This window comes from Cavia porcellus, unplaced genomic scaffold, assembly GCF_034190915.1.
Source record: "Cavia porcellus strain 051 isolate PalLab524CR breed Dunkin Hartley unplaced genomic scaffold, mCavPor4.1 scaffold_13, whole genome shotgun sequence".
Lineage (NCBI taxonomy): Eukaryota > Metazoa > Chordata > Mammalia > Rodentia > Caviidae > Cavia > Cavia porcellus.
In genome coordinates, this window is record NW_026947496.1 from 33,201,275 (window position 1) to 33,216,206 (window position 14,932).

Here is a 14,932-nt window from a genome sequence, read left to right on the forward strand (position 1 = left end):
CCTGAAGTACCCCAGGCCAGGCCAGTCTATAATGCACTAAAGTGTCCACCACTATGTCAATCACCACTACATCTGTCCTCATAGATTCTGGCTGGCGATTGATTATTCCCCACTTTCCACCAGCTCTGACAGATGGAGAGACTGGGCAATATTCCCCTCCCAGACCTCAGAGTGGCGAACTCAAAGAAGTAGATAGAGAAATGCAGGTAGAGCCTGGATCCTCTGAGGCCATTTATCCCTCGCTGACTTCCTGGGACGTTGAGCTCAGTATGTGAAGCATCTCTCTAAGTCACTTCTTTCTTCCTTCCCGAGGGTCAGGGGTCACTGGCGTATAGCAATTACGTGCCTCCATGGTAGTGCAGCTCCTTTCTTCCATTGAAACCAGATGCTTGCCTAAATGTCTCTTGATCTACCTCACAGGACCCTGCAAGGGGCTACAGACTAACAAAGCTCTGTAATCAGGAGCATGAGGGAAGGGCTGGGGCAGCAGTGATGTGGAGCGCTGTCAGAGCAGGACCTGGATGAGTCGACTGCACAGGTGAACTCACACATCAAGCAATCAATGGTCCGGGAGAACTGTGTGGCTGTAAACCCATCTCTGAGGGCTTCTAGGAAGCCTCCAGGGAATGCACTCTGCGAGAAAGTGAGGAGAATGAAGAGATCCCCACTGGGGATTTGCAGGCAGAACCTCTGCAGGAGACATTAACTGCAGCTGATGGTTGCCACTGCCACTTTACATCAGGATCACAAATGCAATCCTTTTCCTTAACATATTTTTGCTGTTAGGAAGTAGGATCTTGCTTCTCATTCCGGGAAGCTCATTGTTGCCTGCTGTCTGGTGATAAGGGATGAGCAGGCATCTGGAGAAGCCTGGCCAGGCCAGTACTCAGTTCAGCTCTCTGGCCATTTAGCGTGCCTCTTTGTCTGGCTTTTTTTTCTTTGTCTCAGTTGCTTTCCTTGCTCTTTTTCTTTTAGACTCAGCCATTATACCAATCTAAAAGCAGATTATTCAAATTGCATTTGCTAATACTCCCTCAATTACACAGAATAAGAAAGCCACGACTATGGTTCAGCCTGAAATTGTTAGCATTTAATTGGTGCTTCAAAAAGATTAAGCAAAGCGAAAGCTGAGTGCCTGCAGCAGCAGGGTTTTGTGGACTTAGTGCAGACCGTGTTCTGTCACCCCACCTTGCCTTGCACAGGATGAGTCTGAGTGTCCTCGTGCACAGAATGGTGAGCTGTGCGTGTTACCAGACACCTGTGCCGGGCCAAGTGTCTCCAGCACTGGTTGGCCCTCAGCTGACCAGCAGACAGCAGGGTGGGGAAAGATTGCCTGTGCCAGGCCAGCAAAGCCATTCCTCCCGCTGAGGAGTCACTTAGAACCACCCGGCTCCTTTTCGCCTGCTTCCTTGTGACCTGCAGTGTGGTTTATCCAGCACATTCCTCACAAGCAGTACACAGCGCTCTTTCTCTCTTACATCTGGCTCCAAAAGCTCTTCCTTGTGCTCACAGAGTGAATTTTACTTTGAAACTTACTTTATAGTGATTGAATGAATCTTTCCAACACTCAAATGAGACTGGCATTGTTTTCCACCGTACAGGAAAATGAAGTTGAGAAAGAAATATTTCACCATGTTGAAACCTAAATGATGTCAGAATCAGGAGCTGAACCATCCACCACATTTCACAGCTGTTGACAAGGTCCTAGCCCTGTGAGTAGGTCAGTCATATATAATAACTTCCTAACTGCCTTGAAGATCATACGCTGTCACGCTGTAACTTTATATTTATCTGAGATAAGAATGAAGAACAGAATGGGGAAACCTCTGACATGAAGACAGAAATATGGGGAAGATGGGTCAGAATCAAAGAGCTCACACAAATTTGACGCACGTCCGTGAAGCCAAGGCCAGCGTCAGAAACCACAGTTTTCACCTGGTAGCCTGCACACTGTCACTGACTAGTCCTCTAGACGAAACACATAAACCCCAGCAGACTGCACAAGTCAGAGCGAGGGTTAAGAGGAAAGAACAGAAGAAGGATTCAGGCCTCTGAAGAGTCAGTGCTCAGCCAGAGGGAGGAGAGAAGACCCACAGACAGAGATGGTGTGACGACAATTACTTACATGATATAATAGTTTCCACTTTTTGTTATCTAAAAGAAGTAAAGAGAGAGCTACTAGGAAGAAAAAACAATAATAACAAAACGAAGATGAACAGAATAGGCTCATAAAAGATGAAAAGTTAAATTCAGGGGAAAAGACCCTTAAAATTTAAAACTACTGAGCAACAGGATGAGGCGGTGGTACAGTCAGTGTGGGCACAATGTTAAACATAGGTTGTGAGCACAGGCACAGTGAGAAAGAAGTCCTGCTAGGGAGCATTCAGCAGGCAGGGCTCCAGACCTTCTTTCCCCTTTCTAGCCTAGCCTCTGTTATCCCCCTTCAGACAAATACAGCCACAGAGATGCTCTCAAGTATCCAGAGAATCTTATGTGTCTTGTGTGAAATACTGGACCATCCACGTATATTTCCTTCAGTTGTCACTAGGCTTGCTCTCTGCCATGTTCAACTCACAGCAGAAGAAATTTGACTTGAGACAAACTCTGGAATGAAAACACCCCAAGGCACCTTACCCTCAGACACTAGGTCTCAAGCCTTACCTTGAGGCCAAGTAAAACACTGAATAAGTAAGTCTGGCTTCTCATCTTTAATTTAATTCTGAGCATGTTAAGATCTTGGGAAGCCCTTTAAGGAGAGATAATTTTCAAGCCACACTAATGACTGTTTTGTTTTAATTAGCGATTTTTAGCAAGTCACATGGCATGGTTACATTCCGTGGGGAATTTCCCCCACATGGCAGCAGGAGTATAATATACACATATAATACAATCTCAGTCCAATCCACAAATTTTTTATAAGGAAAACATTTTAAACTCTTGAAATAGCTGATGAGAAACATCGATTCCCAATGCCAAAAATGAAGAAAATGACCATCGTACTTGCCTTGCTCAGTAAGATGGACACCATGAAGAAATCCAGCAAGAAACTCTCTGAAAAGTCTTTGTAGTCAAAGTGGAAAAAGATGAGAGTGAAGCTCAAGTGAGTAAACTGGTGAACTGGGTTACAGAAAGAAGTCCGCAGCAGCTTCATGCCAGCGATGATCATCAGGAAAATGTCCCAACTGCGGAGAGGACAGAAAAGGGCTAGTTAGCAACGGTATGCAAGCCACCAGGTGAAAACTATGGTTTCTTGACTGTGACTGTGTGACACGTCTTTGTAGGCACAGAAGGCCAGATACAGGCCCTGCCACTGTCTGCAGCCTATGTGGGAGGAAAGGAGGCCTAAGGGCACTGGAGTACCAGTCCAGGGTCTCACTGGGCTGAGTTAGCACCACTCATTCCAGAGTGGCTCCCCCAGAGTGACATCATCTTTGTCAGTAGACATTCTGGGGGCTGTTTTCCTAACTCCTTGTGCTCTTCTGTGAGAACACAGAGCTCATCTGGGCTTGCTGAAGTAATGACCTCAGCAATGAGGAAAGCCTGTGCCCAGTTAGAAAACACTGTCCCTCCTGCAGTCTGCTCAGCAGACACCAATTCATGGTAAAAGAACTTGAGTGACACAATTGCACAGCAATGGCCAACATTCAGCGCCGAGCATGGGAAGAAACCCAGGGTCTTAATGAAACAAGTTTTCATTTGTACATGTCAACTTTCCATGTTTTTCAGCACATTTGTCATTCTAGTGAATATAAATTTGTCTTGGTTTTCCTCCTTTCCCTCCTTCAATTCATAGGCCCAGGGACTTTTTCTTCCATAGCATAGGTCTTCAGAGGAGGAGTTCACCAAAGCAGAGCCAGGCAAAAAAGTTCCCTCGGAGGACTTCACTTAAAGTACTGAGCTCCTGGACTCGTCCAGGGATTTGGATTACTAAAGGGCATGGAGGAGTATGTACAATAACATATATGATTCCCCTAGGAGGGAGCCAATGATGAGCAGGCTTGAAACTGGTGAAGAATACACTGCAGCCCAGAGTAAAGAGTGGCTCCTTCAGTCTGTCTTCCTGAAGAACCCAGAGTTCTGCAACCATAACATGCTGCTTAGCAACCCAAGGGAAGAGTGGGTGGGTTCTCAAGAAAGGTTGTCCTCAAAAGCAAAAGCTTCTCTCTCCAGCAAAGCAGTATGGCTGTGCTTCTATTTTTCCAAGCCCTGGAGGGTCCTTGACCCTAAAAACTTATGGGGATTATTAATATATTGTCTCAGCATGAGGACATGTAGGAAGTGCATTCAGTACAACAGTAATGATGGATGACAATTAATTGAATACTTTAAAGGAGCTCATAGAGAGAATTTTGAATGCTCCCAACACAAAGAAATGGTAACTGTCAGAGACGATGGATATGGCATTACCCTTATCTGATCCTTACACACAGTATATATACATATGGTATACGTGTAATATATACCATACGTATACATATGTATATGATATATGATAATACGATATATATGTAAATGGCACACTATACCCTATAAACATGTACAATTATCATGTCTCAAATACATACTTTTCTAAAGTGCTTTCAAAGTACTTGCACCTTTCAGGTGCAAAAATTGTCATTCTTAAAGCTCTAATGTTGACAGTTCCCTCGTCAAGCTCTAATATTGGCAGTTTTCAATCTGATCTTTTATCTTGCTTCAGACTCAGGGTCTAAATTTTTTCTGCTTTGCTCCAGAATGCACAAACTGAAGCATGCCCAAGGCCCAGTGTGACAGGCTTGGATTTGGCTTCTGAGGGAACTAGCCCTCATTCCATGCAGATCGGAGAGTAGTGGGGGGTCCTGTAACCTCAGCATTTAGCCCTCATCTTGGGCAACAAGGCCAAGCATTGCTTTATAGTTTGCCTTCCTTTGCCATCATTAGACCACCCATGCCACCCTAGCAGCCCTCTTCCTACCTTCCACTTTGTGGATGTGTGCCTAGTGTCTTCTCAGTTGGAGGAGGAGTCACAGGTCAGACATGACTGTGCTCACTGGTAATCCGGGCTGCTAGGAGAAGTGCATGATGCTCAGAAGTAGAGCCATCTCCTGGACAGAACCTTACCTCAACTGTGTAAGATCTTCCCATCACATCTTCTGCTTATCTATCCAGTGTGACTAAATTTTATCCTTGGACATGAAGTGTGGGGTTTTAAGTACCAAGATACGTAGAATGTTCCTCCTGTTTTAACCAAAAGAGGTCTGGACTTGAAGGAAGACACGTCTACTAAAGACAGAGATCATAGGATCGTTTCATTTTGAGTCTGCTTTCTGTGACTCTGCATCTACTCAAAACCTCCCAGAGCATTAAAATGCCTTTCATCTTAGTTTGCTCAATCTCTGGCAAATATTAATTAATGTATTCTCATCACACCCTGAGCAAAAGAGCAGGTCTGAATTAATATGCTTGGGATTAGCAACAGGGTTGACCTGGATATGTAGTTTTCTAGCAACATGACTAATGAGCAAGTCTGGGAAAGAACCTCTTTTACATCCTCCTACGCTAATAAAAGATCTAAGCATTGACTCTCACCTTTTGTCAGAATGGCAAATCCCCAAATTATCAAGTACATTTCCATTTGTAAATCCAGAATTCATTTTAACACACGAAACCAGTGAATCCATTTTGCATTGTTTAGGCTTTGAAAAAACACGGGTATTTTGACAGTATGAAGTCTCTTATGCTCCAGTTTCTAAATTATGAAACTCCTCTTGATAAATGCAGACAGCAGTGGCAGTGATTAATCACCCCCTCCCCCAAACACAAAATGATAGAGTATTTGCTAAATGAAATTGCACAAGGCAGTTCATAACGCTCTAAGCGCAGTGGTGAGAACTCCAGGAATTCTGGATTCACATTGTGCTTCCGTCATTTCATTAGACTCCCTGGCTAAGCTTCTGCAGGATGGTTTTCAAATCTACTGACAGTTATTCACAACATCACTTCAAGTGGATCTAACTTCCCCTGTACCCTAGTTACTCCACACTATCTACTCTCGTGGGTGTGCATAAAAGACCATCGAGTATTACTTTTATGTGGTCAGTAATTAGTAGGTAAAAACTGGTTTCTTCTGCAGCCTGTTGAGAGAAAATTCACTAGATTCTGAAAGTACTGTTATCCAAATCTTTACAAGAATAAATCATTCTTCACTTACTGGGTACCAAGTCTCCGGTAATTGCTTATTGAAAATGCATCAATAGTGAGGGCATTCAGAATTATTGCTGGGTACAAGATATATTTTTCAAAACACTGAAGCCAAACATAGAGTCTTTCAAACCACATTAAATGGGCGATATCTGAAAGAAATACAAAAACCACTTAGAACAGCCAGTGACAAAGTACTTTTCCTTAAGTACAGATTTAATAAGTAATATTCCCTTTTCAGTTGAAAACTGCTGACCTCCAAAAACTAGACATGTTATAGGATTCTCTCTCCAGCCATCAGTTCTCAGCTTTCCTTCTGCATAGTTCAAAACAATAATATACAGTGACATGACTCAGCATCTGAGTCCTTAGGTCAACTGATTCTGCAGATAGATTACTGGCACATATGCAACAGTGTCATAGAAAAAGTATCAGGTTGTCACAGTGAATATGGGAAGAAAGGATGTAGGATTGGAAAATAATCCCCGGACTGCTTTTACATTTGGGATGACATTTAAGACTAGGGCTGGTTTTTAGACTTTATTCTCTCTCTTTTTACTCTTTAAGTCACAATCATATCCTTGGACACTATATGCAACGGATAGAAAGCTGATCCTTGAATCCATCATTTAGGACTTACTAGATTTTTCTGATCCTTTGTGATAAAAAGGAGAATGGGACAGTAATGTTTATTCATTAGGAGCTAAGATTTTAAGTCAAACCAACTTGGATGTGCCTCTATCAATTCTTGATGTGAGACTAGAACCATTTGTCTTGCTGAGTCCCTGTTTTCTGTGTCCCGTACTGAGCCTGCTACTGGAAAAGAATCCTCCCTCTCTTCTGCCCTCCTTGTGTGTATGGTGGATACATACTTGCAGCATTCTTTGCTCTCTCACTAGCCTTTCTCTCTGGGGAGAAGCAGAGGCTTCTGACATGCTGTTTCTGCCTTGGATCTGGCCATCCATGGACTGAATCCTCAAAAAACCATAAGCCAAAATAATTTTTTCCTCCTTTAAATTGTGGTGTTGAGTATTTGTCAAAGAGATGGAAACTCTTAGAGATGGACCGAATAATTCTCAACATGAGATAAGATGAGCTTTTTGGAGGGGTCAGGACTAGATATTATGGTCTACATCTAAATATTCCCCCCAAATCTTACATTCTCAGGTGGGACATGGTTGAGCTGGGCCCCTGGAGGCATGAGCTGGAAGGGTGCTTTCTTGTGCCCAGCTCATCCCTTTTCCTGCTTTCTAGCTGCCATGGGTACCTTTGCTTTGCCATGCCTTCTGCCATACCATTTCTGCCTTGGAACCAACCAACCATGGACTATATATATTTTTAATAAATAATGTTACTTTTTTATTATTTTAATTAATTTATTTATTTAGGTCTTTTTTGAGGAAAAGTTTCACTGTACAGTTCAGGCTGGCCTTGAAGTCAGTTTGTAGCCCAGGCTGGCTTCAAACTCACAGCAATCCTTCTGCCTCAGCCTCCTGAGTGTTGAGATTACAAGTGTATGCCACCATGCCCCACTTGGACTATATTCTTTAAAAAAAAAAAGACAAAATAAATCTCTCCTCTTTTAAATTGCTGGTCACAAGTATTTTGTCCAGTGATGAGAAATATCACTAATACAGATAAAGAAAGCTTCCATCTAGCCTCAGGAGCTCAGAGGCAGGGATAAAGAGCCCCTCTGCTTCCATCTCAGAGAGAGAAATACAGCAACCGTAGGCTCAGGAACCCCAGGGATCCTACCCCTTCCCTGCTGCATGCTTTCTTTTTTTTTTTTTTTTTTTTTTTTTTTATTTAAGAGGAAAAAGAGAAAAACACAAAACAGAACAAAGCAGTGTAAGGTTACACATAATACATAACTACAAAAAAAAAACATAACAGTAAGAAATCACCTGTTAATAGATTACATAATATCATCTTGGAAATAGTTGCTCAAATCACAGTATCAAAGAATACAAAGTAGACATTCAAACAGAGAGACTGCAAACAGCTGTGTTCAATGATCCAAAAACATTAATATAGTCAGCTATTTAACATCCCTAAACACACTTGTTGTTATATCCGTTAGAGCTCTTTTTTTTTTCCCCTCCCTCTCTTTTTTATAACAAAATTTATACATTTTGGATTTTATTACTCCTCAGTTCTCATTACTCTCTTGGGGGGGAGAGAATAAAGTCAAATATGGCAAAACAAAGCTGTAAGTCCAAACCAAGGATAGACATAGCACATGATGTAGAACAGAGTACAAGGTCATCAACAATGGTTATCAACATTGTCTCTTGTTTCCTTAAAAGGAATTGTCCATCTCATTAGATATTATAAAGCCGGACAAAACAGTGGAGAACAAGACCAATAAAACTTAGGCATTGTGAACATTACAGGACTTCCAAAGGAGACAATAGTCAAACCAGAATGGGCATCTTTGTGAATCTTATTGCCTTCAAATTAGTTGCCTATACCTTCAAACTTGCTACTATCGCACAGAATGGAACAGAGTCTAATCAGTCAAAACAAGATCTTGGGAGTATTACAGGACTTCAAAACAAGTTAATAGGAGATCAAAAAGAGTTACTACTATATATCCTAATTTTTTAAGTTTTTCCCTTAATTAAAATAAACATAAGAAATAGCTAAATAATATTTTTTTAAAGAATAGTAGTTACCATAGTGTCTGTCTTTTTCCTTAAAATATTTGGATAAAACTTCATATACTATAGCTTCAAATATTTCCATATCAAAAAGCCCAGAGTAAAGCCTTTCTAATTAATAAGTGAAAATTTTATAAGGCTTCAAGGCCACATAATGGGGAATCATGATTATCACATATTTTTATATATTTGAATCATTACTTACATTAGGGAAACTATTCGGTATTCATACATGCGAGATTGATTTATTTCACTTATGAGTATGGTCTCAAGCTGCGCCCATTTATTGATAAATATCTCAATGTGATCCTTCTTTATAGCTGAATAATACTCCATTGTATAGAAATACCACAACTTTTTTATCCATTCCTCAGTTGATGGACACTTGGGTTGTTTCCAAGATCTGGCAATTACAAATTGTGCTGCTATAAACATAGGTGCACATATATCCCTGTGGTATGATGCTTTCAGTTCTTCTGGGAATATGCCTAGAAGTGGAATAGCTGGAATAAATGGGATTTCCAATCCCAACTTTTTGAGAAACCTCCAGACAGATCTCCACAAAGCTGCATGCTTTCAATCGGCTGTAACCTGGAGGCTTTGACAGGCTGGATCTACAGCCTGCAGACAGCAGCAAAGGAGCCATTCTGTGGGGCTTCAACCTCTCCACCCCAGGGTGAAGTCTACATCTGCAAGGGGGATGGAAGTTTTACTTTCTTCTTATGTGCCTTATTTTCAGTGTAAGACTGTATTATATCTGTTAAGTCAAAAGCATAAAAATACTTTTACTTGACTAAAAACATGAAATGAAGTCTGGCATTCAGAAATCTTATTTGAAAAGAATTCATAGGAACAAGATAGCAATGCAGAGACTGGGGAAAGGTTTTCATGATGTGGGAAACAAATGAGGTCCCGACAAGGGGCCCAGTAAACAGAAAAGGGATGCAACGAGGAATGACACAGATTAAAAGAATTCATAGTGACTAAAGAAATAGAGGAAGAGTTAAGCGCATTGGAAGAGAATTAAGTTCAAAGAGTAAGAATGATGGGAAGGAATTCATGCTGGACTTTCTTCACAAGTAATGCATAATGTTTCCTGGGGCAGATTTAGGAATGTGTTACTTCACAGTGAAGGATCTTTGACACATAATAAAGTCAAGGTATGTTATGCATTTCACATCTAGATGAAAGGGCTTTAAACTTTTGTGAAAGCACAGGAAAAATAAGAAACAAATCTTCAAGACCCCTCCTCTATTTCCTCCAGACAAATGATTCTCACTACTACTTTCTAGAGAAAATGGAATCTTGGGGTTACTGATGCCCTCACCTTCCCATCCCTAGCAACAAGAACACCCACAGTTGTATCCACACTCTATCTCCTCCTGAGGTCTGGCCCCACTGATTCCCGGGACCAGGAGCTCCTGCTGTCTTGATTGCACAGCCCCTCCCGTGCCACACTCCAGCTCTTTGCCATGTGCAGCACTTGTCTTTCACGCTGCATCTGCTCTGTCCTTCTTTGTACAGTCAAGCTTTTGAGAGGCTTGTCAGTACTGGATGACCCCACTTCCATGTCTTCTAGTTACTGGGGAAACTTCTGCTCCTGGGCTTTTGGAGCCATGCCCTCAGAACTGTGCGTGGCCAGGTCCCTGGTCATCTCCTGACCGCCACTTAACTGACACATCTCAGTCTATCTTAGTGGACCTCTGTGAGGTGTAAAAATCACTGCTCCTTCTTTTAAATATTCTTTCTTTTTTCTGTACTCCAGAAAACGTCAAATACAACATGCTGAAAACAGAACCATAAGCCTACTCTTGTTTATAGGTTATCAACCAAGTCTAATGACTCTCGAATTGACTTAGCCATGCAGGCAGCATACCTTGGAGTCCTCCTAAATCAGTTCTTCTCCTTCATAGCTTCATATTGTAACCACCTGGTACAAGGCTGAAAAACATTAACCTGGAGTGGTAAGCCTCATGCTTCCACGTGTAAATAAATTATTTGTTTAAATGCAAAATCTGATCTGGTAGGCCTGGAATGGAGCCAGACATTTTCCATTTTTAATAAGCTTCTAGGTGATACTGATGCTCCTGGATGTCAGGCAGCATTTTGAGAACCAGATCAGCAATAGCAGTATCTTCTGGGATGTGTGAAACACTCAGATTCTCAGACCCAGAACCTAGTGCATCAGAACTTCAGTGTGATTAGCGTGGAAAGAAAATCTGTGCTTTAACAGACTCTGCAAACAATTCTGAGAAATGCTCATGTTTGAGAAACACTGTTTGGAATGGTCTTCCTCTACACCTCTAAATATACATGATATTGATTCTATGTACTTATCTCTTACATATTTATCTTTTCCTTTCAATCTGTAATACTCAAACCTTCAATTTTTTTCACTAAACCATTATATCCCCTACATAAAAATCAGAAGCAAGAAACAGTGTATAGCTACCACACAAGACCCCACCTTTCTTCCCTATATAAGAATGTTTTTCTTGTAATTACCCCACATCCTCTTTTCTTCCTTGATTTTCTCTCTGTACAGGATCATTCTCTTCAGCATGCAAACATGCTATACTGTCTTCTGTATTTTAAAATCTGCTCTTTCTTAACCATACTTTTTTTGCAGATTTTTTTAGCTACCTCTCCATTTCTTTGCACCCACTTGTAACAATTTTGCAAAAACATTTTGGCTATACTGCCTTTTTCTACAAACTTATCTCCATTTCTTTTTCTGAGTCTATTCAGATTCTCCCAGAAACTGTTTCATCAAACTATTTTTTTGAGGTCACTGTGACCTCCACATTGGAACACCTGATTAATCCTTATTCTCATCTTGCTCAACCTCCCAGCACAGGTTGCTCAACCTCCCAGCAGAACTCAACCTCCCACCTAATTGTTCCCTCCTAATAACTCCCTACATGGTCTTGTGCAGTTCCATGGCCTTAAATTTCATCAGTGCTAATGGCTTCTTTCTGGACTTTAATGTATCCAACATTTGTTGCATATGCAATGAATATCTCATATGGAATCTTTCAGTCCATGCTCTTTCACCTAAACTGTTTCACATTTACTCAGTCCAGTCATTGCTGAACACACACTCTGTGTCAAGCACTTTTATAGGCATGTAGTCTAAAACAATGCCCTATACAAAATCTCTGCCATTGTGGGGCTTACACTGTAGCACACATGATAAACAACAGAATAAATAAGTGAAAGTACATAGCACAGTAAAAGGTGATGAGGAACAAGGGCTATGTGAAAGAAGAGTAGAATGAAGAGGATCAAGAATATACAGGTAGTTCGTATGGGTTACAATGATTGGATCATCATGGAATTGAGAATGTGACTTCCGGAAAAGAACATGTGATTTAAGTACCATCTTTTCAAGCAATATTACCCAATCATCTGAGTTTTCAGGACAAATCCTTTCTCTACTTTTTTTCCCCAACCTATAAGCAAATGTTATTGCCTCTACATTTGAAACTGTATCCACATTCAAGCACATCTCACTCCTCTGTCACCATCCTTTTGGGTCTAGCCACCATCATTTCTTATCTAGACTAATAAAACTTCCTTAAAACTGGCCTGGCTTCCAGAGGCACTGTAAAGACTTTGTCACAACCCCATCCCAGACTCTCTAATGGCTTTCTAGTCTCATTATAACAAAATCTGAGGTAAACAAATTTTACTTAGGTGATCATCAAAAATCCATGCTTCCTTTGGCATAGAACTGGTGCTAGGAAATGGTACACTGCTGGAGATTGTGTTTCCTGGTTATTTATCTTTAAGAAAGAACAGGTAAGACTCCTTCCTGCCCACAGAATGAGAGCAGACACCACATGTGTCATCTGCAAGTGGAGGAGTAAGCATGGAGCCCATCATCTTACATGATGCTTTTCACTCTCTTTTTGCTTAAGAATGTGAAGATTCAGTGATGACCTTAAAAGTACAATATAGAGGCGACTTGCTGAGGTCCCACCACGGCTTGCTGAGCCATCCCAGGTCCCACAGCTTAGACATTGAGTTCAGGGGTCAACGAGCCAAAAGGAGAGCTGAGTTGGCAGGGTGCCTACATCAACCTGTGGTGAGTGACGGGAGTGGAGCCATTCCATAAATAGAGGGGCTCCGGCAGATGACATTCTAGGACCAGCCAGGACTGGCAAGTACAAGGGGCAGCAGTGACTTCAGTCAATTGTCCCCTTCCTGAATGGGATTGGTGGAGTGAGCGAGGCCTGGGTCACGTGACCTGGCTGAGACCCAATAGGTTTTCCGAGTTCAAGTCCCTACAGCAGAGATGTACACTAACCACACTAACCCAGTGAAACCTCAGAAGTTTGACTGACAGTGTAGGCCACAGCAGCTTGACTGACCCAGAGGGGAGGCAGTGCAAAGAAATATAGTGCTCGCCATAGCAGCTTGACTGATCCGGAGGGAAGGGGCCAGCATATGCTGTCCCTGTCTGCAACTCACTAGCACACAGCAGTGTGAAGGGTCATCTAGCTAGCGCGCTTCAGAAGAATTGTAACCAACAAAGAAAGAAACTGGGGCCTCCTGGAAGAAACAAAAAAGATGGGAAGAGGAAGCAACAACAAAAAGTCCCCAGGTCCCAACCCTGAGAACATGGACCCAGAACAGGTAAATACAAAGGAGAATGAGGACAGCAAACATGCAGTATCAGACACAGTGCCAGTGGACATAAAGAGATATATTCAGGACCTCATAGACGAGTTCAAAAGTGAAATATTTAGCCAAATATTGCAAGATATAAGAAGATTAATAAAAGAGATACTAAGCACCCCTCAAGCAGACACAGATGGAAGAAAGGAGGAATTCAAACAAAGGAGAGAACCATTTGATGAAGAATATATAAAAAAAAAAATAGAATACATGAAGCAGATTCAAAGAGATCACCAGGAAATTAAAAACTCTATGGAAGGGGTCTGGGGATTTAGCTCAGTGGCATAAGCGCCTGCCTTGTAAGCAGGCAGTCGTGAGTTCGATCCCTGGTACCGATAAACAAAAAACAAAAAACAAAAAACCAACTCTATGGAAAGATGGCAAATCACCTTGAAAGAAACTAAGGATAGATTATCCAAACTGGAGGACAATTTTGCAATGTGGAAGTATTAAAGGGAAAACTTTTTAAAAATAACAAAGAAAGAAGCAGTAACAATACAAAGACTACAAGACAACAAAAGGATCTGTAACTTGAGAATAAAAAATGTGAATGAAGAAGCAGGGGTACAAACAAAGGAACTACAAAGAAATAATTAAGGAAAACTTCCCAAACATAGGAAAAGGAAATGATATTCTGATATATGAGGCATACAGAACTCCAGCCACCCACAACAAAAACAGAGCTACACCTAGGCATATAATAATCAAGATCCCAGAAATTCAATATAAGAACAGAATATTAAAAGCTGTTAGAGACAAGAAACAGATAACCTATAGAGGAAAGCCCATCAGAATAATGGCAGTCGTCTCGACACAAACCATCAAGTCAAGAAGAGCCTGGAGTGAAATATTCCAAGCCCTGAAAGAAAATAACCTCCATCCCAGATTGATATACCCTGCCTCTAGAAATTAATGGAGAAACAAGATGCTTCAAGACAAAGAGGAACTTGGGAAATTTGTGACCACCAATCCAACTCTACAGAGAATACTGGAGGGCATTCTAGAGAGAGAGAGAAAAGTACTAGGATTCCAGGAACAGTGGCAGAGAGGCTTCAATGAATGGAGCAGAAAATAGAATGAAGAAGATAAGCAGACAATTGATGGCAAAAGAAGACCATAACAGAAATGAGGCAGAGAAGATTTTATTCAAAACTGATATGATTGAGAGTATAGGCAACTACACTGAAGATGACAAAACTCTATGATACACATTCTGGTTTGATAACTGTTGGTTTTTGAAGTTCTATACTATATACAAAGTTGTGTTTTTATTAATACTGTTATGTACTGATATATTCAATTACACTATGTCTGACGATATAGCCAATTCTATTGGAGATAACAAGAGACAACACAGGAACCATGGTAGAACTCCTTGTACAACGGTCTTATATGTTTATTTCATTTCATGT

General features: G+C 41.2%; 1 protein-coding gene across 5 annotated transcripts in view; it reads right to left on the reverse strand.

Moving 5' to 3' along the window:
- Window positions 1-14,932, reverse strand: part of Pcnx2 (pecanex 2) — a 205,278-nt gene that overhangs the window by 91,019 nt on the left and 99,327 nt on the right. For all 5 annotated transcript variants that reach the window (XM_063260053.1, XM_063260055.1, XM_063260054.1 and 2 more), the window contains 2 exons: window positions 6,191-6,332; window positions 3,005-3,182 (listed from right to left, as the gene is read on the reverse strand). In XM_063260053.1, the coding sequence (XP_063116123.1) occupies window positions 3,005-3,182; window positions 6,191-6,332 (320 nt within the window). The remainder of the gene's footprint in view (window positions 1-3,004; window positions 3,183-6,190; window positions 6,333-14,932) is intronic.